Source organism: Mustela putorius, unplaced genomic scaffold, assembly GCF_011764305.1.
Source record: "Mustela putorius furo isolate JIRA1106 unplaced genomic scaffold, ASM1176430v1.1 tig00003858_pilon_pilon_pilon, whole genome shotgun sequence".
Taxonomy (NCBI): Eukaryota; Metazoa; Chordata; class Mammalia; order Carnivora; family Mustelidae; genus Mustela; species Mustela putorius.
The window spans coordinates 19,619,260-19,645,356 of record NW_025422010.1 but is presented as its reverse complement, the minus strand read 5'-3'; the positions used below and the strand labels follow the sequence as shown (position 1 = coordinate 19,645,356).

The following is a 26,097-nucleotide window of genomic DNA, read 5'->3' as shown; positions in this document are numbered from 1 at the left end:
TAAAATGCTCTCTTCATATTTAATATTTTAAAAAGCATGTTCACAGCACACTCCAAGAATGCCACACAGCAATGGTTTGCTGCTCTTTGTCAAACAGAGTATGTCAGAAACCAAAACAAAAATTTTTTTAAATGGTTCATGGTTTTAAAATCAGTTCTCTGAAATTTCTGTAAATCCAATAATCACCAGTCGTCTAAATTCTTGTTTCAGAGTAGTAAACATTTCAGAAATGTAGTGAGTATCTATCCAAAATCACACTTCTCTGAAATGCGGTTAAAAGCTATATAACAGAAACAAAAATAAATATTTTTCTAGAAAGAACATATTTGGCATTTTAAAATAATGTTCAAGAAGCTTTCAAGTATAAATGACTTTAGCTTGTTACTTTCCAGTACCAGACAGAAAGTATGGGTTATTAGTCGCAGAAAGCCTGGGTCTCTAACGTCTATCTGACTTCAGTAACAGGAGGAATGATTACATTGTTGTTAATGAACTTCAACCCTAATAAAGCCAATGTACTTTTCCACTACAGTGCTTGATTTATTAAGGAACTGACATCCAGCCAGTACTAAAAATTATGTAGGGAGGCCAGGAGTTCAAATTACTTGGTTCATCTGGTACCCAAGTTGTTTTATACATACTTTTCATCATGTGATGATTTAATATTTCTAATTAGCTTGCTCTATTTCTCTCAAAATCAATTAAATGTACAGTTTGAATGAAATGTAAACTGAACTTTGTTTCACTCACTTCATTAAAATATGTCAAACATGGTCGATTATTATATTCCATACTTCCAGATAATTTACATTTTCATTATAAATGCAGGGCAGCTGCACCATGAGTTCTATCCTAACCATTTCACCTAAATGTTGAAAACCTGAAAGTTAAATTTAAAAACTTTGAATAGTTAAGAAGTTCTTATATATTTTTCTCTTTCAAAGATCTGTGATGCCCTGTCTTGGATATGAGTATGGAAAAGAAAAATTCAGTTCATATTCATGATTTACCAATAAACTTCTATTTCTGTCAGTCATTTTAAAACCAAATTTCCATTTATGTCACCTACTGAAGAGAAGAGATTTTCCTTTAGAATCATGGTCACAACCTGAAAAAAACAACTAAGGAGGGCTAATTTTAGGCCAATAAAATATTTGAGGAAAGCTGTAACACAAAACAGGGGAGGTGAAAAAAAGCAACTATGTTGTAATAAAAGCCTTCCTTGTAAACACACCTGTCCTTTCCTCCCATGTTTGGAAATGTTACCTAAGTTTTAAAAATTCTCATCAACACAATTTATACCACGAATTCTATAAAATCAGGTTGATTTCAGGTAGATAACCTATAGCTGTTAAAGAATTATATTATCCTGTTCATAAGATGAGAGGTAGTGACATTTTATTCTCCCAACGCTGAGCTACAAATTCCACACATCTGGCATATGGGTTACAAGGGGAAAAAAAGCACAGAAGCACCATTGAACACTCCTTCTGTTTTGGTATTTCAAGTCTCCCACAACTTCACTTGCCATTGGCAGCTGACAGTCACCACTGTGTTAACAATGAAAGCAGTGGGTGTTGGTGCTATTCATCATACAGGACTGGCGGACCTCCATCATCTTTTAAAAATGAAGCAGCTTTCCTTCCATTCTTCTGAACATGATCTTCATTCATTTTCTCCAAAGCTTCTATCTACAAAATTAATACATTGAATCCATTTGTCAAATCTTAGTTCATAGAAACCATACTTTAGATTGAACCAGCATTTTTACTCTCTTAAAACTAGATCAATCCTAAGGACGCTGGCCTGAAATTAGAATTACAGTGTGTGACACACATTACAGTGTCTCACAGACATGCACTACAGGTGATGCATACATGTATGTTTTTTACTTCACTGTATTATCAATATCAAGGTCAATACTTAGTGTCTTTATCGATCTAGCAACTAGGATCACATGTCCTACTATGTACCTATAAAGCTTTCAGGAAACCAGAAAAAGCAGATTCTAATGTTGGTTCAACAACAGTAGTAACACTTACTCACAGAGCAACTGTACTGTGCAAGAGATCAGATTTACCATCTTCCTATGACTTCTCCTCTGCCTTTAGGTTCCACCACAGCTTGGCCAAATTCAAATCATACTAAGGAGTTCTGGAACAGACTCTATAATCATTCTCTGCTTTAGTATACTGTTGTGAATAACTAGCTGCTATTTCACTTTTTCGTTTTTGTTCAATTTTAAGAGAACTCTTCTGTTGGAAGATTTTTTTTTTTATGGTTCTGTAGATCCATATTATAATGACTAGGCATTTGTAAGGACGACCACGGCCAACTTTCCCTGTTCACTGAAAGGCATGGAACGTGTGTGATCGCTTTGTATCACCCAGTGTTCACCAGTGCACTTCCTCACTCATAAACACAGGCAACAGGAGTGCACTGGTAGTGGTGCTATTTGTCCCTCTTAACCAAACTGTACTCCTTGATGAAGTGTTTTGCTGTAAGTCTATCCTAGGTTTTAAGTCTGGAAGGCAGCTATGCTCACCACTATACCACCAACGTGGTTTTAAGTCTGGAAAGGACCAAAAACATCTCAAGGAAAGAAAATCTCTAATTTTGCTTTTGAGGGGATAGAATAAAATGAGGGGTGCCTGGGTGGTTCAGTTGGTTAAGGGTCCAACTCTTGGTTTTGGCTCAGGTCATGCATGATCTCAGGGTTGTGGGATCGAGCCCTGCGTCAGGCTCTGTGCTGGGCGTTGGAGTCTGCTAGAGACGCTCTCTCTCCCTCTCCCTCTGCCTCTGCCTTACCCTACGACATGCACTTTCTCTTGTCTCTAAAATAAATAAATACAATCTAAAAAAAAAAAAAAAGAATAAAATGAGCTCTGGGTTTCAGCTAACTACTCCATCCAGCTCTCCATTAGCAAGGTGAGTAAAATGCACATAAAATTTACCTCAGCTAAGAAATCAGCCTCATTATCTGCTGAAATGTTTAAGCCTGAAACAGCATTAAAGAGTTCTCGTTCACCAAGGGCTTCCTTTACTCCACCTTTCTGGAAAAACTAACAAAGAAATATAAGTCAGTAGGAGATATTATAGCAAGGTTCTCTTGAAAACAAAAAAACAGAGAATAGTATACTTGTAAGATACCAGTGAATTCCTTCCATAATTTTTAAGCCACAGATTTTCTCATTTCAAGTTTAACTATGGGGCTCAAGTTCTACTTGCTATTTGTCTTCTTCAGATGTCCACATCTGTGCTGCCTTCTGGATTTAATTTCTCACAACGCACCTTCCATAGCTATAAATGAGTGGTATCTATAAAACTGGGTGGCATTGCTTTGAATATATATACTCAAAATATTCACTAAATCCCATGAATTAAAATCTTCAAGTAGGTTTATAAATTATTTCCAATATGAAGTTATTCGATCATTTAGAAAAAACATTCTTATCTGAATCTACTGCAAACAATCAATTTCATTTAGAAATAACAAATAAATGTGACCCTACTCAGCGATTATGTGTTTCACCTTTCCTCATCTGTTTACTTCACAGATATCAGTGATCAGAGACAGCACCACTAAAAGACTATTTGTAATAACAATGGCAGTGAGCACACAGGCTTGCTAATGCCAGTTTCACTCAAAGCACTGTGCATGTTATGTCTACTTGACTGCTTAAATATCTGCAGCCAAAAACTCACTCCCTTGTCAATTAAATTCAATAGCCCAAATGTGAGGCATGCAATCAAATTATTGTTGAAAATGAAATCTGACTAACTGATCTCTGTATCTTTACCTCAAAAGCAGTTGATAACCAAACCCTTCCTTCAATTTCTAAGAATATGACCATCTTATTTTTCTTAGGGATGAGAAAAATATTTGAATCTGTTATATCCTATAAAAAAAAATGTATTAGTTTACATGCCCACCTGGGAGACATTCCTACAGTCACGGAACAAGAACTCCAGGCCATGAGGATGGGTTGGTTCTACAGACTGACTCACGTCAATCAACCAGACCTATTTAAACACAGAGCATACATTCAGTATACATTCAGTAATCTACATCAAGTCATTTTGTGTGTGAACATTAACAAAATGTGCTCCTCACCTTCCCGGCATGCCACAGCATGTTATACTCACTGAGGTCGGCATGGACAAGTGTGCATTCATTGTATAACTGCTGCATCAACTGGAAGAGGCAAGGCAGACAGTTAGGATGTGAGCAACCATTCCAATTTACCTATGCAACTGAAATGTCTATGCCCACCAATACTTCTCAGAAAAAGCAAAAGTAGGTTAAAGAACGTATTTCCTCTTCACTTTGTACAGTCTAAGACTCAGTTCTTTTTTGTTTTTTGTGAACACTGAGGCAATGGAGGGGATGAGTATGACACTCTACTTCTTTGTCTATGTGACCACAGTGAGGTCAGGAGACCGAAGGGCAGACCTGGTTCCCTACAGAGTAAGAAAGCAGCCATATTATGGTCACTCACCAGAGGATCTAAAAGCCACTCTCCTTTAATAAAAGTGGGTGAAAAAACTTTTTTCATCTTTTCATATAAGGTAAAAAGTACTTCCTGCCAAACATAGTGGGGAAGACAGTCTTACAAATTAAGTGGCATTATATACTCATTATTGATTTCTTATGGCTGAAATCAGCATTAATGTTTTATTTCTCAGCCTTAATAGACTCAAATCGGAAAAGTGTAGCACTACTTCATCTCTTCCCCAGTCACCCCACTGGCCAATGAAGCCAGAAAAAAAATGAACTTGATTTTCCTTTCAATGTTTTCCTATTGGAAGCAGAGGAAGTTGGATTACCTCCCTAGCAATGTCTTTAAAACTTATTTGGATAACACTTTCATATTCATATAAGTTACTGCAGGATGTGAGCACTTTATGCAGAGACCACGTAAAAAGTACAGAGGCTTCTCTGCTATTCAATCAAAACAACTAGAGAGGCGGAGCCCTGGCTGGCTCACTTGGTGACCGTGTGACCCTTGATCTTGGGCTCATGAGTTCAAGCCCCATGTTGGGGGTACAGTTTACTTAAACAACACCCCCCCCCAAAAAACAAAAACAAAACTACAGAAGAAGGACAGTTTTAGAAACATTTTCTTAAGCTGGAAGGACCTCAGATGCAATTCAGTTGCTGTCCCGAAGCATAAATGGCTTCAAGACTCCTGACATGCTCTAAGACCTGTGCACATACAAGAGACCACTCCCTCCCATCTTCAGCTTTTACCATCACTCTTACAATGGGACTAAATCTGCTCCCTGCCAACTTCCCAACGAAAAGCATTTTCTTAGCTGTTAAGAGCTAGAACATTCAATAAGGCATACAAACTAATGAGGCAGGACATCTGCCAAATGTGGAAATGTCAATTTTTATTTAACAGATTGTTTCGTGAATAAGAGCTTCATGCTTCCATGTCACTAATGCTAACCAATGAGGCCTCATGAGCTCCTTAGCTCTATGATTTTTCTTAAGTGACTCAGGTCATTAGCACATTGATAAAAGACAACTCTTCAATGTTAACATTCCGTCAAACTTCAGTTTGTCCTTGTTTTATTAACTTAAACTAGTACTATTTTAGGACTTTTTTAAAAGGTTTATAGACAACATATTTTTTAAAAGTTGGTACACGAATGCTTTAAAAAGCAACTTACATGAAGAGTTTGGTAGTAGGCTTCTTTCATTTCTTCACTACTGAGCTTTACTTCTTTCAACTTAGGAGCTGGAACTTGATCATGGCCAATAAAAGACATAACTAAAATGTGTTTCTTGAGTAGTACAACTGTTGGACAAGGAATTCCAGCTCTCTGCATTCTACACAGAAAGAAATAATTAAGAAGGTAAAAATCAGGAGAGAATATTTCACTTATTCAACAAATAGCTAATAAGCACCTGCTATGAGTTGGCACCGTGTTCCGCCCAGGGGGTGGGAGAGGCAGAGCCGGTAGAACCCAGCCTCTGCCCTCACAGAGCCATGGACTGCTGGTAGGCACAGACAAGTGAGGAGATAGTCACAGTGTAGCACACGCACTGGCAGGAGTGTGGGCAGGAGCTACAGGAGCACACAGCATCAAGGAAGGCTTAGTATAAAAAGAGGGTGAAGAGGAATTAGCCACATTAAGACAGTGTGGGGAAATGCTGGTCTAGGGCTGGAAGCAGCCTGTGAAATGCACAGAGGCATTCAAGAGTGTCCATTTGGGGAATGTATGTCAGTTAACATAGCTGGATCTTAAATTGGAGGAAGGGCAGTGTAGGTTGAGGTTAGAGATAGGTGGGCTCCACATCAGAGAAGGCCTTTGAACTTCACACTAAAGACTACAGAAGCTGTTGAAGAATTTTAAGAAAGGCAGGGATGAGATCTCAAAAGCACAGAAAAGAGATTGAAGGGCAGCAAGACCTCTTAGGAAACTATCCTACTTACAAGTCCTACTAATTAGAAGAATTTTGCAACTAATAAATATGGATAATTACATTTGAAAGCAGACCTCTTTAGAACAAACAAAAATTAAGCATTTAATAGATTAAGATATAGAAGGTTTACTGAGAAAGATTAATACTGTATTACTTGGTTGATAAATTCCTTGATAAATTCTGCTTAGAGAATTGAGACTCTAGTCTAATGAATTAGAGCAAAATGCAATTTGACTGGTCAGACTGCCCCACCAAATTAACAACACAAGATGTAATAAACATTTTCTAAAACAAAGAAAGCAAATCATTATTTACAATAAGCCTAACAGGAAGCTGAACAATGACAGCATGTAGACATATGACAAAATGTCTCCGGCAGAAAATGACTTTGCTACCCTCAAACTTTACTGAGGGAAGAAAAAAGAAAATGACTTATTCATCATAAAGGTATAAATTCACGTTATACCCAGGAAATATTTTCTTATACAAAGCCTCATTGAACTAGAATTTCGAGGCCTTCCATAATTTCCACAAATGAATTTAAAAGAAAGCATGGATTTTTCTGCCTGGCTAGTAGGCCAGATACAAGAAGGTAACTACCCTAGATAATTACTTCTTTTTCTTTTTTTTTTTTTTAACCCTAAATAACTTCTAGCACAATGATTTTCTTTACCTTGTGAGATTGTGCATTTCTTTTTCTGCCCACATGCGGATGATCTTACGTGGATTTAGTTTACTGAAGCGATCTTTAAACCTGAAATCATCTTTAATATATTTGTCACGATTCTTAAACTCATTAAGTGTTGTTTTAAATACCTTGATGGCACATTCTGTAGGTATAACTTTACTATCTTCCTTTTCATCCTCCATGCTAAGTGGAAGAAAGAAAATTAAGTCAGTGTAAGTTGCCAGCTTATAAATAAAACAATTTCAAAATAAAACTTCTATGATACAAAAGTAGATCTATCTTCTCTAAGAATGTCAAGCTTTAGTGGTTTTTTTAAGATTTAAATTTTGGGTCTTAATATAACCTTAGGATTTGTTTTTTTAAATAAAATACTTTCAAATAAATTGTCAACCAGTTTTCAATAATCCATAAATTAATCTTCACTTAATGACTATCAATCAAATCAAACCTGAGGAACAATGAAGACACACATACTTTAAAATAGGCTACAATCTACCAGGGATGGTTTATGGGCAAAATTCAATAAAAGCAAAAAACAGAGCAGCTTTTTAAAATGTCTCTTTCACTTCTAACAGATAAAAAGGTGAGTAAAGGGACACCTGGGTGGCTCAGTGGGTTAAAGCCTCTGCCTTTGGCTCAGGTCATGATCCCAGGGTCCTGGGACTGAGCCCCACATTGGGCTCTCTGCTCCACAGGGAGCCTGCTTCTCCCTCTCTCTGCCTGCCTCTCTGCCTTCTTGTGATCTCTCTCTCCCTGTCAAATAAATAAATAAAATCTTAAAAAAAAAAAAAAGGGTGAATAAAGGGATCCTTGCCCTTTATGCAAGGAGGGGCAGGAGAGAATAGAAGTACATGAATAAGGTGGTCCCTTTGGATTGGGAAGGCCAGACAAGGCTTCATGATGTAGGTGGCAACTGAACCAGAACCAGCACAATGGGTAAGCCATGAACAAGTACAGGCACAGTATTAACAAAAGCAGAGCTGGAAACCACAGGACATGTCTGAGGAATAACAAACACTATAGCTAAGACTTAGCTGGAAAGAGAAAATGAAAGAAATCAGAGCTGAGGGACAGGACGGAGGCAGATCCATGAAGAGAAGCCTCGATGTATTCCTAAAGGTGGTAGGAATCATCATGGGCTTGACACATAGCACGAGGATCAAGTCAATGATAGTATCAGCATAGAAGGGGACAGAAGAGCTCAGAGGTGTGGGGTGAACTTGGGATGCTAATGTAATGCTCCCTCAATAGTGAGCCACTGCAAAGGCCTGAAACATGGTGGAGAGAGTGTGAATTAAGTATTTACCTTTAAATATGTGAAAGGGTGTTAGTCTGGCAAAGAAAAGAGCTCTATTTCCAGAAGACAAAATATGACTCAAACTCTCAACCCCTTCCTTCTGTACCATATTTTCCCTTTCTGCCAGTTCATCTCAGAAGGTTGGAGTATTCCAACCTATTGCGTCTTCTCTAGCTGGGAAATTTCATTTCGCCCTATGGTTTTACTTATTTACTTTTTAAAAAGAATTTATTTGAGAGAGAAAGATAGCAAGAAAGAGCATGAGAAGGTGGGAAGAGGGAGAAGCAGGATCCCTGGTGAGCAAGGAGCCCAAAGCGGGGCTTGATCCCAGAACTCGGGATCATGAGTTGAGCTGAAGGCACACTCAACCAACCGAGCTACCCAGGTGCCCCACAGTCCCATGGCTTTACATATCATTTGTATACAGGGGTGCCTAGGTGGCTCAGTCAGTTATGCATCTGCCTTCAGCTCAGCTCATGATCCCAGGGTTCTGGGTTCGAGCCCCACTTTGGGCTCCTGGCTAACGTGAGGAGCCTGCTTCTCCCTCTCCCTCTGCTGCTCCACCCTCTCAACCCATGCTCTCTCACACTCACTCTCTGCTCTCTCTCAAATAAATAAATAAATAAATAAATCTTCAAAAACTGTATCCTCTATATACAGATAACTCCTACATGTCTACCCTCAGGCCCAACTCTCCAGAACTTCAGGCCCATTTACCTGATCCCTAACATGACATCACTTGGATGCCTAGCAGACATCTCAAAGTTAACATGTCAAAACAAGTCTTATTAATTGCGCCCTAAACCTGCCTTTCTTCACACTCTCATCTCAGTAAATGGCACCACCCAGGTGCTCTAGCCAGAATGTTAACTTCTCACACTCATCCAATCCAACAGCACACACTGTTGACTCTTACCTTCAAACTGCTTCCTTATGGTCTTTCCTATTCTTCACTTTCACACACCTCCTTAGTCCAAGCCACTGTTCTCTCTTATTTAAACTACTACAATAACTTTTTAATAGACCCTTACTGCCTTTTCTCTTATCCCTCTTATCTATAATTCATTTTTCACACAGCAGTCTGAATAATCTTGCAAAACAAAAATCAAATCACAGCTTTGGTTCCCACCACCGTTAAAAAAGCAGGTTCCTTACCCTGGCTTCAAGTCCTAACTGATCTAAGCTTACTTCTCCAGCCTCCTCTCTCCCTTTCACAACTGTGCTCTCCGTGTAGTGCCTTTCTTATAGGCTCTCAGAGATACCAAGTTTGTGCCTGTCTTAAGGCATTAACACTAGCTGTTTTCTGGTCTAGAATGTTCTTCCACCTGATCTTTACACTGTTCCCTAGATGTGTCATTCAAATCTTAGTTTAAATGTCACTTTCTCAGAGAAGTTTTCCTGTCCTACTAATAAAAAGCAGTGAACCAGCTGCTATGACATCACCATATTTTAACTACCATAACACATATCTGATGTTTTTTGCTTATTTATTACTGTCTTGGAAGGTGGCTGGGGTTGGGAGGAAGTACATTCTATGAGCTCAGGGATAAAGTACAAGTTACTATTCCAGTAACTGTTGATTACCTGGCCAGCCTGAAAGTGATAGAAACCAGACAGTGTTAAGGTGGGCAGAGTCCCAAGATGGCTCCCAAGGTCCCAGTCCCTGGTATGCACACTCTGCATAGTTCCCTCCCCTCAAGTGTGGGTGGAACAGATACTCCCTCGAGTAGCTGACACTGTATGGCAAAGGTGATGGTATAGTCATTCCCAGGATTATATTCCAATGTCTAAGACTCGGTCTTAGCAGACTGGAGGGAGAGAGTCTCCTGCCAGTTTTGAAGTGACCTGTTGTGTGAAAGAACAGCATGACCAACACCTGCAGGGACCTCTAGAAGTTGAGAGCAGGCCCCACTTGACAGCCAACAAGAAAGCAGAGACAGTTCCATAAGGAATGCAACCCAGACGACACCCAGACTATAGCCATGTGACCCTAAGCAGAGAGCCAAGCTAAGCCATGCCCACTACAACTTCCAATCAACAGAAACTGTGAGATAATAAATGAGTGTTGTTTTAAGCTGCTAAGTCTGTGGTAATTTGTTATATAGCATAGAAAACTAGCAAAGTTTTAAAAGTATTTACTTTTAAAAAACTTGTAGAAAACCGAGTGCTCTCTAGTTTTGTTAAATTACAAATGTCCAAGTATGGATTACAATACCAATTCCACCAGAAAGAAAGAGAGATCATTCACTATATCAAAGTAACATTAAGCATAACAGGAAATAGACAAAGGATAAACAAGGCAGTTGACAAGAAAAAGGAATACAAATGGCCAATAAAGCACTTGGAAAAAATGTAAAACCTTAATCACAAATAAATACACACCAAAATATCAAAATAGTATTTTTCATCTTTTACACTAACAAAAAAAAGAATTAAGTTTGATAATACTAATAAGTATTAATGAGGATGAGGGAAACAGGTTCATCCTGCTGCATAAATTAGATCTCACAGGGCAATTTGTCAGTATCTACTGACATTTATAGAATTCACAACAACCTGGAGATCTGACTAGCTCCTAGAGAAATTGCATTTGCCCTGCCATTATAATTAAAAGATAAACACGAATTAAAGATTTTGAGCTTTGGTGTGACACATAAGAAATTTTTTTCAAATTTTTAATAAATAAAAGAAAACAAGATATGCTGCTTGCTACAACAGCCAGGGGGTACTCTCCATTCATTGAGGCCTTCTACTATTTAACAAAAAGGAAAAAGAGTACATACAGTCTGTGCCCCAGTAATTTCAAAGCTAGAATTCAGCTTAAGGGTATGTTTGCAAAAACACACCAAAGTAGATATACAAGGATATTCTTAGCTGCATCCTCTATTATGTAATTATCTTTTATCAACCATAACAGTTATTGCTATAATGTTCTCCTCCTGGCTATGCCATAAGCCCAGTAACACAATAGAATATGCTACTATAAAAATGGGATGCTATAAGCTTGGAAAGATCTATTAACTGAAAAACCAAGACGCTGAACAGAGAGAATCATTTCTTTTGTATAAACAAATTTAGGGATATGGGCATAAAAATTCCTGGGGAGACTAAACTAAAAACTGTTAATCGTGGTTATCTTTGGAGAAAAGATCTGTGAGATGAGAGCTGATAAAAAGGCTACTTTCCATTTTAATCCCCTCTGTAGAGTTTTAATTTCTACCATGTAATCTCTCATTTTAATTTGCGCCACTGAGTTATATTTGCCTGGTCTTAGGGAACCCTTAAAAGAAATTTGGGAAGAGTTTAAAGGTTAAAGGGAAAAAGGTTAAAGCTTAAAGGGAAAAATAAATATTTATTAAAATTTCCATATACCAGTCATTATCAAATATGATATCATTTATCACCACAAAATCCTATGAGGTAATAAGGGTCAGTTTTTTTAAAAAAGTTTAGTAAATTGCTCCAGATGACACAACTTGAAAAATGTGACCTATTTTATACTAACATTCATATCCTTTTCGTTTCGGAAACTTAACAGTCTAATTCGATATATGTTTACACATGTATGTCTCATCTAGAAAGGGAGACTACGGTGCCTGGGTGGCTCAGTTGCTTGAGTGACTGCCTTCAGCTCGGGTCATGATCCTGGAGTCCCGGGATTGAGTACTGCATCAGGGCCTGCTTGGCAGGGAGTCTGCTTCTCCCTCTGACCTTCCCCCTCTCATGTTTGCTTTCTCTCATCCTCTCCCTCAAATAAATAAATAAAATCTTTAAAAAAATAAAATTAAAAAAAAAAAAGCTTTAGAAAGGGAAACTAAATAATTAAGAAAACCAAAGGCTAAAAAAAAAAAAAAGAAAGAAAACCAAAGGCAAGAACTTAACCAATAATTGTCTAAATCCCCTTAAGTATACAGTAAATATCTTCTGAACCTAAAAAGAGCTAGAATAATTCTGGAATCTACTTTAACATTTTTGTCTGTAAACATTATTGAGGTAAAGGAATCTCTGAGGTAGTAAGCCTTGCTAGTTGACCTCAATAGCAAATGACCAGATGATTTCACATTCCTGGCTTAAGCATATTCTCTAAACAGGCTCCTCTTTAAAAAAATGAAGCAGGTAAGATCTAAATAGCGTAAGATCTTTACAAGATGCTCCATAAATGATGCAAGCATTATTTAGTTGGTACTTTCTAAAGGATCAGTTACAAGGACAAGAATCAGTAACTGATCTAAGCATATCCCCCTCAACCTCGTGCTAAAGGACCCCAAAGTGTAAAGACCATGGGTTTTGAGACAAACCCAACTGCAAATTTTGCTCTGTCACAGCAGCCTGTATGATACAGGATTACAATAATGTAGAAAATAATATATGCATAGAAAAAAGACTGAAGGAGTCTACACAAACTGATTAATCGTTATCTCTGGATGGTGAGATTAGGATGATTGTTTTTCTTCATATGTCCTTATATGGTCTAGACTTTCTTCAAAACTTTTTAAATTACTCTGCTTGCCAGGTAGCACTGATTCTGCATAAACCCATTTATATGGGAAGAAGGGGTTAAGATATTATTGATACAATGGTATTGCATTTTGCTCATTTACCTCCCGCCATATGCATGAAAGACAACAGACTCCTTTCCTGTACTAATACAGCCAGTGATTGTCTCCAACATTCCAGAGTTGACCATTTTATACATAAGTAAACGTGTTTTAGGATCAACTGCTTTTTCCTGCAAAAGATAAAGCACTATAAATGAAAATGACTGGTAATAACAAAAAATTTTTTGAGCCATTTCTAGTATCTAGTATATTCAAAATATACACTTTTTACCTTTATCATTTAATTTACCTAGATGTATATATAACAGGCTCTTAAAAGACTGCTGTCAAAATAGATTTCATTTCTATAACTAACTCCAATGCCTATGAAAGTGAGTATCTAAAAGAACTATTAAAAATCAGGCTCTTAGTCAAAATCTTATTTTATCTTCAAACTTTAAATAGCTTTGCTACTGTAGTTACTATTAGATTTTTTTTCTTAAAGTTTAAAAAATTACTTTATTCTCAAGATATTAGATACTATCTTTACTAATTTAAGACATTAGAAATTAAGTTATTATAAATGTCGTAATGTAACAAGAAATGATTTCTTAAAATCTTAAAACATTCATATTCATATTAATTATGACCACTAAAATGTCAGTTTCGACATCAAGTTTTGTTTTTTGCCCAAATATGAAGTTTTCTAATATGAACTTTCCATCAAAGAAAAAAATGTAAGAATACTTACTGCAGTAGAATGCTCCTTTTTCTCATGGAGGCGGGCACTTCGACGTTCTTCTGAGTAGGCATGTTGTTTTAAAGCATTGAAGACGTGGTTTGATAGTTTTAAATCCATTCCGATCCCATCTCCTACCTGAAACTCAGGTGCAAACTGCCAAAAAGAAGAAAAAAAATTAGCATCTGAATACTTTAAAATGGGGATGGTCATAACAAAAACCAGATCAGTCTTAACTTGGAACAGGTTTTTTACTCAATGATTAGGCTACAAAAGCAGAACCCATAGGTATTACAAAGAAAAAAATAAAATAATTCACTAAAAAAACAAACAGGAGAGCGAGGCTATTTAAGAAAAGCACAGAAAATACTGAATCACATCTAAAAACTAAGGTATTTCAGCATATGCTCTGCACCTTGCTTTTACATTAGACAAAGGACACATTATATTTTGAAGACTACCCCAAATCTTACCAAAGAAATACAATTTTATAATTATTTTTGAGGAGTGGAATAATGTAACAAGCTATGCCCACACCATTACAATTATGTTCTAGAGCTGACTGTCCAATATGGTAGACACTAGCCACATGTAGATATTTCAAGTTAAATAAATTAAAATCAAAATAAAAATTCAGCTCCTTGATTGCATCTTTCAAATTTCAAGGGCTCAATTGCCAAATACAGTCATTATTAGTTAACATGGAATACAGAACATTTCTATTATCACACAAAGTTCTACTGGAGAGGGTTGTTCTAGAGTCAGATCTCGACTATTTCTAGAATTTAATAATAAGTTTACGGGGCGCCTGGCTGGCTCAGTCAGTGGAGCACATGACTCTTGATCTTGGGGTCACAAGTTCAAGCCCCACAATGAGTGTAGAGACTGCTTTAAAAAATAAAGCATTAAAAATAAATAAATAAATAAATAAATAAGTTTACTTAACAAGTGTTTGTGTTCTAAAGTCTAAATGTTTTCTATTAACCACAAGCTTTATAAAGGAGAAGAATGCTAATTTTTCTTTTTAAAATTTTTTTTAAATTACATTTTATTTCTGATTTTTCAGGGGTAGGTAAGGTACAAGATTTGAATTTGTTGAATTAAAAAATTCAAACAAATATAAAAAGGTATATAGTAGAAAGTACTTCTCTCACCCATTCCTATCCCTTAGTCACCACTGATCTGTTTCTTGGGTAGGGGTGCTACCCAAGAAAGTAATATACTGAAAAATAAATACTCTACCTTTCATAAGAACAATTTAATTTTTAGAATCCATGCAAATCAAACCAGTCAAACCAAATAAAATCTTAATATTGTTGTAGATTTTTATTCTGAAGTACATTCTCATTAGTGGCTGAGTTTTCATGGTATTGTTATATTATCATCTTAAAGAACTTTAGATCTATCCTTATGAAGGGTATTTTTAGAAATTTAAGATATTGTATTTATTTTTTTAATTAGTTAAACTTTTTTTTTTTAACAGAAGTAGAGTTGGTAAGATATTATATTTAGAATCCCATGTTTTTAACTTATATCAATAAAACTCTTGATTCGGAGATAATACATCCTGTAACTTACATTTTCCATTCTGGCTGTATTCTTTCTCCCACATACTACTTCATCATGTTTGGTGGTGATGTCTTTTCCTTTTCCAATAAAACCCTTTTTGGGAGTAGGAACTGGTTTTGCTAAAGGTGATTAAGACAAGACAAGTTAATGTAAAAGTAGCAAAGACTAAACTGCTGCATTCAATATTGTCTGAAAAGATATCTGACCTAACAGTAAATTACCAAATGAGATTCAAAGATAAATATAAAATACAAGGATCCATTGGAAAACTTAGTCTTCCTCTGTCCCTAACCTATCCCAAACCCCAGAAAATAAAAGCACTGATACCTGGTATGTAGGGATCGTCACGAGTGTCTTGCCAGTCAACCTCATCCTCAGAGCTATCACTATCTTCGTAAGGATGCACTTTGCGATAATTTTCAAAGGAAATGGAAACTTAAAAGGCAAAGATAGGTGAAGATTTATTTAGGAACACGTTACAAGCATTTCCTGCCACCCAGTGGAGGTGTCATAATAAGGTCATAGTACCTTTGCTATCTCCATTGAATTTTTTTTCTTCACGCCTAAGCTGTGCGTCATATTCTCTGTCAAATTCCATCTGTAGCATCTGAGCCAGCATTAGGTCACTGGAAGTGTCAACGTTTTCTCCAGTAATAAATGGTCCTTCAGTGACACTATTCAAAATAAGGCAACATCAACCAAAATAATGTCCTTGTATAAACAGATGCTACCTACCATGAGAGAGGAGTGCCTTTTCACTGTTACAAATTATGCTGAAGAAGCAATGGGAAAAACCTGATCATGTCATTTACCTTCTGTCCAGCTGCTCTGTGACCAATGTCAGGCACCTGTGAGAGCACCAACTAGGATTGACAGAGCTGCACAAGAAAGCTAAAAGGTCTCTAATCTAAACTAAGACTCAACCTCATTTGTTGTATGTTCTGGAAAGATAACATGGATGAAAAGATAAAATATAAACATTTGCTCAAAACTGTATCCTACTTCACTATTTGCTAATTTGGGGATCATGTGATACAACTGTTGTAGTGACTAAAACCCAGAGGAACAGAGTGGTCTGCCCAAGACAGTACTGACAACTAATCACAGAATTAGGACCAAAACTCAAATATCAGTGAGCTCCCAGTATAGCGTTCTTTCTACTGCATCGTTTCTCAAAATGTGTTTCTTAATCATCGGCCAGGACAATCGCTAATCAAATCCTAAAACTTTCATAAAATGCTATTAGATTCTTCATGAATTTTACTTACGCAACTTCAGGAAAAGCAGCAGCTTCCTCTTCCAGCTGCAGTTCTTTAGCCAGCTGTTCACTCATCACATCAGCCAAGGAACAAGATATTGTGTTCTGAGGGGTAGCCCAGGGACACTATTTAAAGAAAAGGGAGGGGCTAATTCATAATCGTGAAATTAAAGTATCTTCCAAACTTGAAAACAGGCTATCTTTTGAGAATTAAAAAAATCAACCCCAAATAAATAATTATCAACTTAGAGAAATTATCTGAAAAGTAAAAATACTGGGGCACCTGGGTAGCTCAGTCAGTTAAGCATCTGACTCTGGATTTCAGCTCAAGTTGTGATCTCAGGGTCATGGGACTGAGCCCCACATCATGCTCAGCAGGGGAGTCTGCTTGAGATTTCTCTCCCTCTCCTTCCGCCCACCTCCATGCCCCAGCTCACACAGGTGCTCCTGTGCTCTCTCTAATAAAAAAAATAATTCTCGGGCGCCTGGGTGGCTCAGTGGGTTAAGCCGCTGCCTTCAGCTCAGGTCTTGATCTCAGGGTCCTGGGATCGGGTCCCACATCGGGCTCTCTGCTCAGCAGGGGGCCTGCTTCCCTTCCTCTCTCTCTGTGATCTCTTTCCTTCCTCTCTCCTACTGTGATCTCTCTCTGTCAAATAAATAAATAAAATCTTAAAAAAAAAAAAAAACCTTTAATAAAAAAAAAATTCTCTAAATTATATAAACTAAATCACTAAATTTGTCAAAAGCACTTTCTAACCCATCTGATAACCTGTTAGATAACCCATTTGATAGATGTGTCTCTTAGTTGAGGAGGAACATCAGGCTCGTGCATATACAGCATCACCCCACTGCCTGATTAGTTCACGTAATACCCTTGTTCTGATTCCATGCTCATAAAATAATCTGCTTTTAATCTGGCTTCCCATGTAGAGTCTCTCTTTTTCTTTTTTCAAATGCTTTATTTCTAAGTAATCTCTCTACCCAATGTGGGTCTGGAACTCACACCCTGAGACCAAGAGTTGCATGCTCTACCGACAGAGCTGGTTGCATGCCCTACCAACAGATGCCCCTGTAGATTCTCTTTTAGGAACAGATTACACCAACTAGCACAATTCAAAACACACTTAGAACTTACACCTCATTCTAATTTAAGGAGTAAGTCTTCTACACATGTAAAGTATATGTCAGCCACTCTCAAGACATCCGGGATATGTTAAAACAAAAATAACAATGACAACAAAAACTGCATTTCTGAACTTTAGAAGCTGAGAAACAGTCTTAAAACAATACCACTATAACAAAGCAATATTCTGTGAGACACTTCTTGGATGATCGGCCAGTTGGCCTTCCTCAATGACAACACAATCTCAGCCCTCTTGAAATACAAACTGTAAATTTCACAATTACTAATTTTTGAGAGGGCAAACTTTACTTAGCAGCAGCAAATGACTACATTTGATAGTTTAGTGATTAAGACCACTAATATTGAATAGTATGTCTCAATCTCTCTTGAACTGACCCAGCTTTCTCTCTCTCCCTCCTAAGATTCTACCCCAAGGTATCACCCTCCTATCACTGGGATACTCTAATAAGAGAGTCATAACTAATCTTTCTGTTTCTAGTTCTGCTTGTTTCCATTTTCCACACCATAGCACAAGGGCTTTTCTAAAATGCAGATTTGATTAGTTCGGTTTCCTCACCTACAGCTCTTGTTTCAATGTTTCCCACTGACTTTAGGATAAATGAGTTCAAACTCATTCCTTAACCCCTGCTGAGTGTCTAATTCAGAATCTAGAATATAGCATATGATGATGTCTGTTTTAGTCACAAAACTTTTGAGTCAAGTTTAGATCCTCTAGCTGGCCTACCACCCTTGCTCAGTTTCCACAGCACTGAGGCTCAGGAATTTACTTGGTTCAGGTTGTTAGGATGAAACTCTGAAGGATGACAAATGATAAATATATTTATGCCTAAGTGAATCAGAATCAAGTTTTATCTAGTCTCATCCTGAGATTAATGAAATGCACCCAGCCCCCAGTACATACCTATACTAGCCAACTGCACAATTATTCAAGCCTCACAGAAAGCCAGATGTGGAGAAAACAAGGCAGGCTTTCTCAAGGTCTGGTATGACTTTCATTCACTTAGATCTTCAAGTGCAACTGAGTACTCTCCTGATGAGGATTTTGAGATCTAGAAGCCTGAAGTTCTCCATAATCTGGAGAATACAGCTATCCCTTGGCCAATGACTTCTGCTGACTTCCCTCTGAATCCTCTAGGTAGAATACACAATGCTAACCCCTTACCTAGAAATGTCTGGTCTGATCAGTTTCAAAGTCCAGGTTCCAAAAGGCAAATGGCTGTATTCTCTAACTCAGATATGTCAACCACATTTTGCAATGAAAACAGAGTAACAGACAACACTGGGTCACTGTATTTTAATCATTTGCCTAATACAGATAATTTACATAGATTATTTGAGACCCATAACCACTGCATAGGTACAATATCATCCTCATTTTATAGACTTAGAAACTGAGACACAGAGAGGTTTTTTAACTCAAGATAACACTGTAGATGGTAGTGCCTAGATTTGAACCAAGGCAGTAGAACTTAAGGGACTGCGCTCAGCATTTTGCTATACTTCTTCCCTAATCATCTTGTCCTGGAACATGAGAAGCAAACCTTTACACTGCCTGCAGTATGAAATCCAAATTCTTCAACAATAAACGCCTTTCACAATTTGCCCTACTTTATTTTTCTAGTCTCAGCCCATACATACCCTATGCTCTAATAACAAAAATTATATGCTAATTGTGGCATGCTTTCACCCCTCCATGCCTTCACACATGCTTTACTCTCAGTGGATTTTCTTCCTCCTCTATTTCCTCCAATTAAGCATTGCCAATTCCCCAAGGCTCTCTCAATTTCATCAGACGACATCAGATTCTTGCCTTTGTGCTCCCATACCACTGTGCAAATATATTTACATGTGGGACCAGTGACTCTATTAGAGTTAATGTACCAGCTATAATACAACATGAGCCCCTTGAATGGCCAGGTCTTCTCATTCTCAGAGCCCAGTATAGAGCTTCAGACATAAAGAGGCACTGAATAACATGTGCTAAAAAGAAATACCGAAAATAGTTCGCGGAACTGCCAGGCTGTCCCCAGGCTGCAGAGGTCTGATGCCTTTCTACACCCCTACTATTCTAACACCCCTTTCTCTATCTTGAAGTTGGCCCCTTTGGCCAGCTACTTATGCTGCTTCTAGTTGTTTGCCAGCAGTCAATTTTACTAAGATGTTAAATAAAGTATTAGCTGGCAACTTCTCAGAAGAGGCAAAATTGACAAGCAGTGACTGTTCTTTTGAGGCAGAGGCTGACCTACATCCAAGACAGACTGAGCCAGAAAGGGAAACACATAGAGACCACCAGAGAGCTCCAAGACATCCTCATCATCCACTCCTGCTGATCTTGCTCCTCGGAGCCTTGTACTCCAGAGCTGTACCTTGTACCTCTGCTGACCAGTTTAGCTGGGCCGACTCACACCAGGGCAACTTGCATGGGTAAAGGTAAATAAGGTAACAAAGGCTGCCAACCTCCAAACCTCTAAGTCAAATATAGATTCCTCAAAATAGCAGTCAAAGGCCCTCCATAAACATTTTTGGGCCGCAGGAGAGACAACTGCCAGACAGGGGGCAATCCTCTATGGACATGAGTGGTTCCTCCTCCCAAGGGGGCCTTAGAAAATTTATTGGGAGCTCTTCCTATGAATGGGCACCAGAGGACATGTATAGAGGAATCCTCTGTCATCATCATGTAACTTCTCAATAAACCAAAAACACTCTTTGTTAAATGTTAAGACAATAATAATAAATTTAAGGAGACAGGGAAAAAAGCCCTCCATAATCTCCACTATCCAGTGTCATTCCCCCCTATTCCCTTCATCAGCATAAACTCCCCATGTCATCAAGATCTGATGGGAAACCCAACACAGTCCTTCCCAGTTAGTTATTCTGCTTTAAATGAAGTCTATCAAGCCCATAGCCAGCTCCCTGATTGTTTGTTTCCTGTTTGCTGAAGACTTCTGAGACCAGACTTGTCTTCCTCTCCTCTGGAAAATCCACCACTGAACTCTGCTCCTTGGAGTTCGTTACTACTACCACATTCTTTAACACCAGGCTGGCTACAGATTAGAGGGATATTATCTCCCTTTCCTTGTATTTCCTAAAGATGCACCTCTAGCTACTCATTGCGCAAACAACTGTGGGGAAGAATCAAGTAAATAAAAAACAGTAAATATGAAGGAGGCACAAAATAATAAAAATTCAGTCCTCAACTTGAAGCAAGTCAAGAGAATCACAACCCACAGGAAGGTCTCTTTTCTGCCCACACAACTAAAAGATATAATTTGGGTAGAATATTTAAGTGCGTAATTTCACTTCTCAAGACAAGGGTCTCTGGAAAACATCATCTGCGTCTATTGGGTCTACAATACTAATCTTTTTTTTTTTTTTTAACTTTTAATGTTGGTTTTAGAATTATAAAAAAAAATTGCAAAAGTAACAGAGTTCCCAAATATCTCATACTCAGTTTCCCCTGTGTTGGTACTGTACATTTGCCATAATTAATGAACCAGTATTTATACATTATTCTTATTAACCGAAGTCCATACTTTATTCAGATTTCCTTAGTTTTTCTGCAATGTCCTTTCCCTACTTCTGGATCATATGTATCCAGCATACCATATAACTTGTAGTCATCACACCACTTTAGGCCCCTTCTGGCTGTGAGTTTCTCAGACTTTTTTTGTGATGACCTTGACTTGACAGTTTTGAGAAGTACTATGAATTCATTTTTTTACAGTTCTCTTGCCAAAAGAGCTACACATTTCCTCACTTCCACAGTTTGCCAATCCTCCATTCTTGGAATATCCACTAAAATTCTTTGTCCATAACAGCAGTTTGGCATTTTATAACTGCTACCCCAATGACTCTGGGGAGGGGTCCCCAAGACCCTTTCAGGGTGTCTGTGAGATCAAAATTATTTTGTACTAAGACATTCTCTGTCTTTTCTAGACTTACTCTCTCAAGAGTGTAGACTGGAGTTTTCCAGTCTACAACAGATCTGATAACAGCACTCTGATGGCTTGTGGAATGTGTATTTGAATATTCTCGCATTTTCCAAAATTTTCTAAGGTAATAGTTTTAGGGTATAAATGTGCATTCTCAGAGATTAGTTCAGTTTGTTCTCAGTACATCTACCATGCTTTTATTAGCCATCTTTAAAAAAAATTTTTTTTTTAAGATTTTATTTATTTATTTGTCAGAGAGAGAGACAGCAAGCACAGGCAGACGGAGTGGCAGGCAGAGTCAGAGGGAGAAGCAGGCTCCCCGCAGAGCAAGGATCCCGATGTGGGACTCGATCCCAGGATGCTGGGATCATGACCTGAGCCGAAGGCAGCCGCTTAACCAACTGAGCCACCCAGGCGTCCCTAGCCATCTTTGATTATATCTGCTATAATCTATGCATCCATGAGGATGGATTTTCTTCATATACTTCAAATAAAACATACCACAACAGGCTGAAAAAAGGTCTTCTATTAAATCAGACATTAGGGGTGTCCAGGTGGCTCAGTGAGTTAAGTGTTTGCCTTTGGTTCAGGTCATGATCCTTGGGTCCTGGGATCCATCCCAGGGGATCCATCCCCAAGCTTGTTTCTCCCTCCTACTCTCGACCTCCCCAGGCTCATATGCGATACTGTGTGCGCCTGCAGGCTCTCACTCTCTCTCTTTCACTTTCTCTCTCTCTCATCTCTCTCAAAAAAAGTAAATCTTGGTTGGGAGAGGGTGGTGGGGTTATGGACATTGGGGAGGGTATGTGCTATGGTGAGTGCTGTGAAGTGTGTAGACCTGGCAATTCACAGACCTGTACCCCTGGGGCCAATAATACATTATATGTTTATTAAAAAAAAAAATAAAGTAAATCTTAAAAGAAATCAGACGTTAAAGAGAATTGCAAAAACACAAAAATGCACCACTAATTTTTTTATTCTGGAAAATGGGGGGGTGTTTAACATATAAAAATGTTATTTATACTAACATAATGACTTTTAAATCACTTAAATAAAAATGTTTCAATAGCTCAGTTTTAATTTCTGGTATGACAAATATCAATAGATGCAACCAATATAAACAATTTGGGGTCCTCAATGATTTTTTTTAAGAATGTAAAATAGTCCTGACCAAAAAGTTTTAAGAATCGCTGGACTTTAACATTCTTTCCATTTTTCAAGGTCTTCTTCAAATCACCTCATCCATGAAGCCTCTGATAAACACTTAGGTCTTCCAAGAGGTTAGAGGAGTAAAGTATTAAGAGATACTTGTAGCATCTAATTGTCTGGACTGTGAAAATGCTGTCTTCCCAGTAGAACATCAATAAACCCCAGTATTTTTTGTTGTTGTTGCTGAATGATGAAAATGCCATTTTCATTTCTGATGATGCGTACTTAAAATGAAAATATGACTAATAACAAGCAATTTTATTACTGAATTAGCTTTGTAAGTAAAATTTGTTCTGACATTAGGTATCCTGACCAATGTTTGTCTCATTTGACATTTTTACCATCCTTTGGGGTGCTTAACTGGAGGAATTTAACATGTAAAGCATACATTTATTAATATCTGGCTACTGACTTTGTCTTTTTTTTTTAAGATTTATTTATTTGACAGAGAGAGATCACAGTAGGCAGAGAGGCTGGCAAAGAGAGAGAGAGGGAAGCAGGCTTCCCGCCGAGCAGAGGGAGAGAGCCCGATACAGGACTCGATCCCAGGACCCCGAGACCACGACCCGAGCTGAAGGCAGCGGCCCAACCCACTGAGCCACCCAGGCGCCCATGACTTTGTTTTTTTATGTCTACTGATCTTGGCCTTGTAAACAAGGCTTAATAGAAGAAATAACACAAAATAACATGGAGACATAATCATATTTGCCAACAGATTACCTTAAGTTCTCCCTACCGTTGTATGAGAACTTTCATAAAATTAACTTTAATTCAACTTTCACAAATTCCTTTTTAATAGTCAAATATTTCTCTCTTCTCTGTTAAGGCCTAGCTTAAAGATCTAATAAAATGAGTGATCCTTTAAACGGAACAAATGTTCCGTGACAGCATGTGAAAAACAATTAGAAAGCCATAAAAGTTGGATTCTTTCCAACCTTAATTTGAGGAACACAACATCCCACTTGAAGCACTCTTGCTTTCAAGCAAACCCTCGCTACAGCGGCAGAAGTCTTTTCATCCTTCTAATGAAAGTATCATGCAAAGGAGCAGCCTGAAAACCAGAAACCAAATGTAAAATAAACCCAACAGTTGGTCATTACAGGAAAAAAGCTTAACGTTAAAGCCAAGCAGATAATGAGAATTCATAACTTTTTTTTTTTTTTTCACAATATGTAGCGTATCCCCGAGTATTAGCCTGGGGGAGAAAAGTGCGCCTGGACTTGACTTACCTTTTACTATTTCAAAAACAAGAAACTGCCTCATTCGGATAACTGCATTTGTCAAGTTAAAGAAACAGCTGCCAAAACGACGTTCCCGTCGGGCTCCAATCGGCTGACTCACTTGGCCCGTGAAAAACAAGATCGTGCTTGATTTCCCTCAAACGTCAGCGTCTCTAAGCCAGCCCTGCCCAATATCGGCTACGGAGGTTCAGAAATCAAGGCGCAGAGAGCCCAACCCGCCAGGAGTGGCCACTGGCAGCTCCGGCCGCCCTCCCCACCTTTCCCATCCCACCCCGGGCAACCCCGCCACCTGTCCCCACCTTCCGAGGTCGCCAAAGTCCCGCTCAGAACTTCCCCCAAGTCGCCTGCGAAGACGCCTCGGCGCCTGCCACCTTCTCCGGGCTTTTCGGGAGGACCAACCCGGGTGATCAAGACAGGTGCGTCAGCTCCGACCACCACTCACCTTGCTGGGTCCCCAGGGCGCTGCGGGCCCGGGCTCAGGCGATGCCACTCCGACCAGGTCCATGTTGGAAAAGAAGACAGCGACGAACACAGGGCAGACAGGTGGCAGGACCGGGAAGCAGTCTCCGCCGAGGAGACAGGCGGCGGGGCTGGGGCGACGAGCTGCTGGTGCCGGAGCTAAGGTGACAGATGGCGGCGCGGCAGCGTCCGGAACTACATCTCTTCTCTTCCGCCCACCCCGCTGGGGCCGTGGCTTCTGATAGGCCGCCCGCCGGGGGTTCCCGATTTTGCCCCCTTTCCCCGCCCCCCAACTTCCGGCGCTGCCCCCGGCTCGGGCTGCCCGGGTCTCTGGCTCAGAGTTACGATCGCAGTCGCCGGTGCCCAGCAGAGCTGGCTTCGGGTGTGGCTTCCTTTAGCCCGGCCGTACCCTGTTGCCGCATCGCCTTCCCCTTCCTTCCCTACCTCGCTGCCCGAGACAGCATCTGGATCGAGTTAAACTGATTTAGGCTGCGTGTTACTCAGTTTGTAACAAACAAACGAGGCTGCTTCTTTTCATTCTTTATTTTCTGGGTTAATTCTGAGCTGGGATGGTACGGGGAGCAGACAATAGCTGGTGTGGAGAGGTCGGATTTTGTTACTGCAGTTTGTCGTTAGGGAGCGGGGCACGAAAATGAAAACTTGTAAAATGTGTTACAGAACATTGAGCAAAAATAGGACTGCGTAATAAATGTTTTGATGAGCTGTTTTGTAGATTCTGATAAAGTGACCAGATAAAAATAGCTAAGCATTACATTTCACTTACTATATTGGTGCATTGTCCAAAGTACTGTATTAATTCTCACTGAGGGGCATTCTATTTCTAGCATGATCTCAATTTTACTGGAATGTAGGCACACACAGCTGAAGTAACCTGCTAAAGGTCGCAGGGCTGAGTGGCAAAAGAAAGGAGTGGTGAACCTAGGCATCCTGGGCTAGGGGACTAGCTCTATATGTACATGTTGACTTTTCAGACATTCTAGTAATAAACACTGAATAACCTTGTTCTCCTTAAATTGCAGTTCCGAACCAGGATCCCTGACTGTCTAGGCTTGAGATCCCTAGGATACCCACCTTGATGGTTTCCCTTAGCACACAGTTTGCCATTCCAGATCAGAACATGTTCCGAATCTTCCAAAAACTTCAAATTAAAATAAAGTGAAATTATAACTATGTGGTAGGATACAGATTTATGCTTGGCAAATGTTGCTCATATATGTGAATATGTGTAGAAATCACATTCCCTCTGAAGGTTCAAAGAATTATAACTAGGGTATTATGGTTGAAGAAAAATGGATGTAGCCAGAAACTAAATGGATCTTTCAATTTTGGATAAGAAAGAAACAGGAGGCAGAATCAACCAAGAGAAGTTATTGGAGTTTCCTATTAGCCAAGAATTTTTAAAGAAAAAGATGAAAGGAAAAAGAGCAGATCAGAAAGAAAGGCTGAGGCACAGTGCATGACAAAAATGTGCCAGTGAGGGGCCTTTGGGGCACGTATCAGAAAAGGACAAGAAGTAAAAAGTAGAACTAAGAATCTGGATATTTGTTTTAGATCACTTTATTCAACACA

General features: G+C 38.8%; 1 protein-coding gene across 2 annotated transcripts; it reads right to left on the bottom strand.

The window, feature by feature from the left end:
- On the bottom strand, positions 1-24,729 carry RIOK3 (RIO kinase 3). Of its 2 annotated transcripts, none has more exons than XM_004742836.3 (13): positions 24,491-24,729; positions 16,533-16,648; positions 15,793-15,938; positions 15,592-15,699; positions 15,274-15,383; positions 13,708-13,851; positions 13,020-13,147; positions 7,107-7,304; positions 5,677-5,836; positions 4,115-4,195; positions 3,934-4,023; positions 2,955-3,062; positions 1-1,691 (listed from the first exon to the last, which is right to left on the bottom strand). In XM_004742836.3, the coding sequence occupies exons 1-13, from the start codon at positions 24,551-24,553 to the stop codon at positions 1,584-1,586; spliced, it is 1,560 nt and encodes a 519-aa protein (XP_004742893.1). In that variant the 5' UTR covers positions 24,554-24,729; the 3' UTR covers positions 1-1,583. The 2 variants fall into 2 exon arrangements, with proteins under 2 accessions (XP_004742893.1, XP_044921384.1); XM_045065449.1 differs by lacking the exon at positions 24,491-24,729 and adding an exon at positions 24,037-24,272.
- Between the last annotated feature and the right edge of the window lie 1,368 nt (positions 24,730-26,097).

Excerpts from the sequence above, each read along its gene's own strand:
- RIOK3 (XM_004742836.3), bottom strand. The coding sequence starts at position 24,553 with ATGGACCTGGTCGGAGTGGCATCGCCTGAGCCCGGGCCCGCAGCGCCC. Across the intron at positions 15,939-16,532 it reads GCTGCTTTTCCTGAAGTTGC|TGTCACTGAAGGACCATTTA; the intron begins GTAAGTAAAATT and ends TATTTTGAATAG. Across the intron at positions 13,852-15,273 it reads ATACAGCCAGAATGGAAAAT|TTTGCACCTGAGTTTCAGGT; the intron begins GTAAGTTACAGG and ends TCTTTTTGGCAG.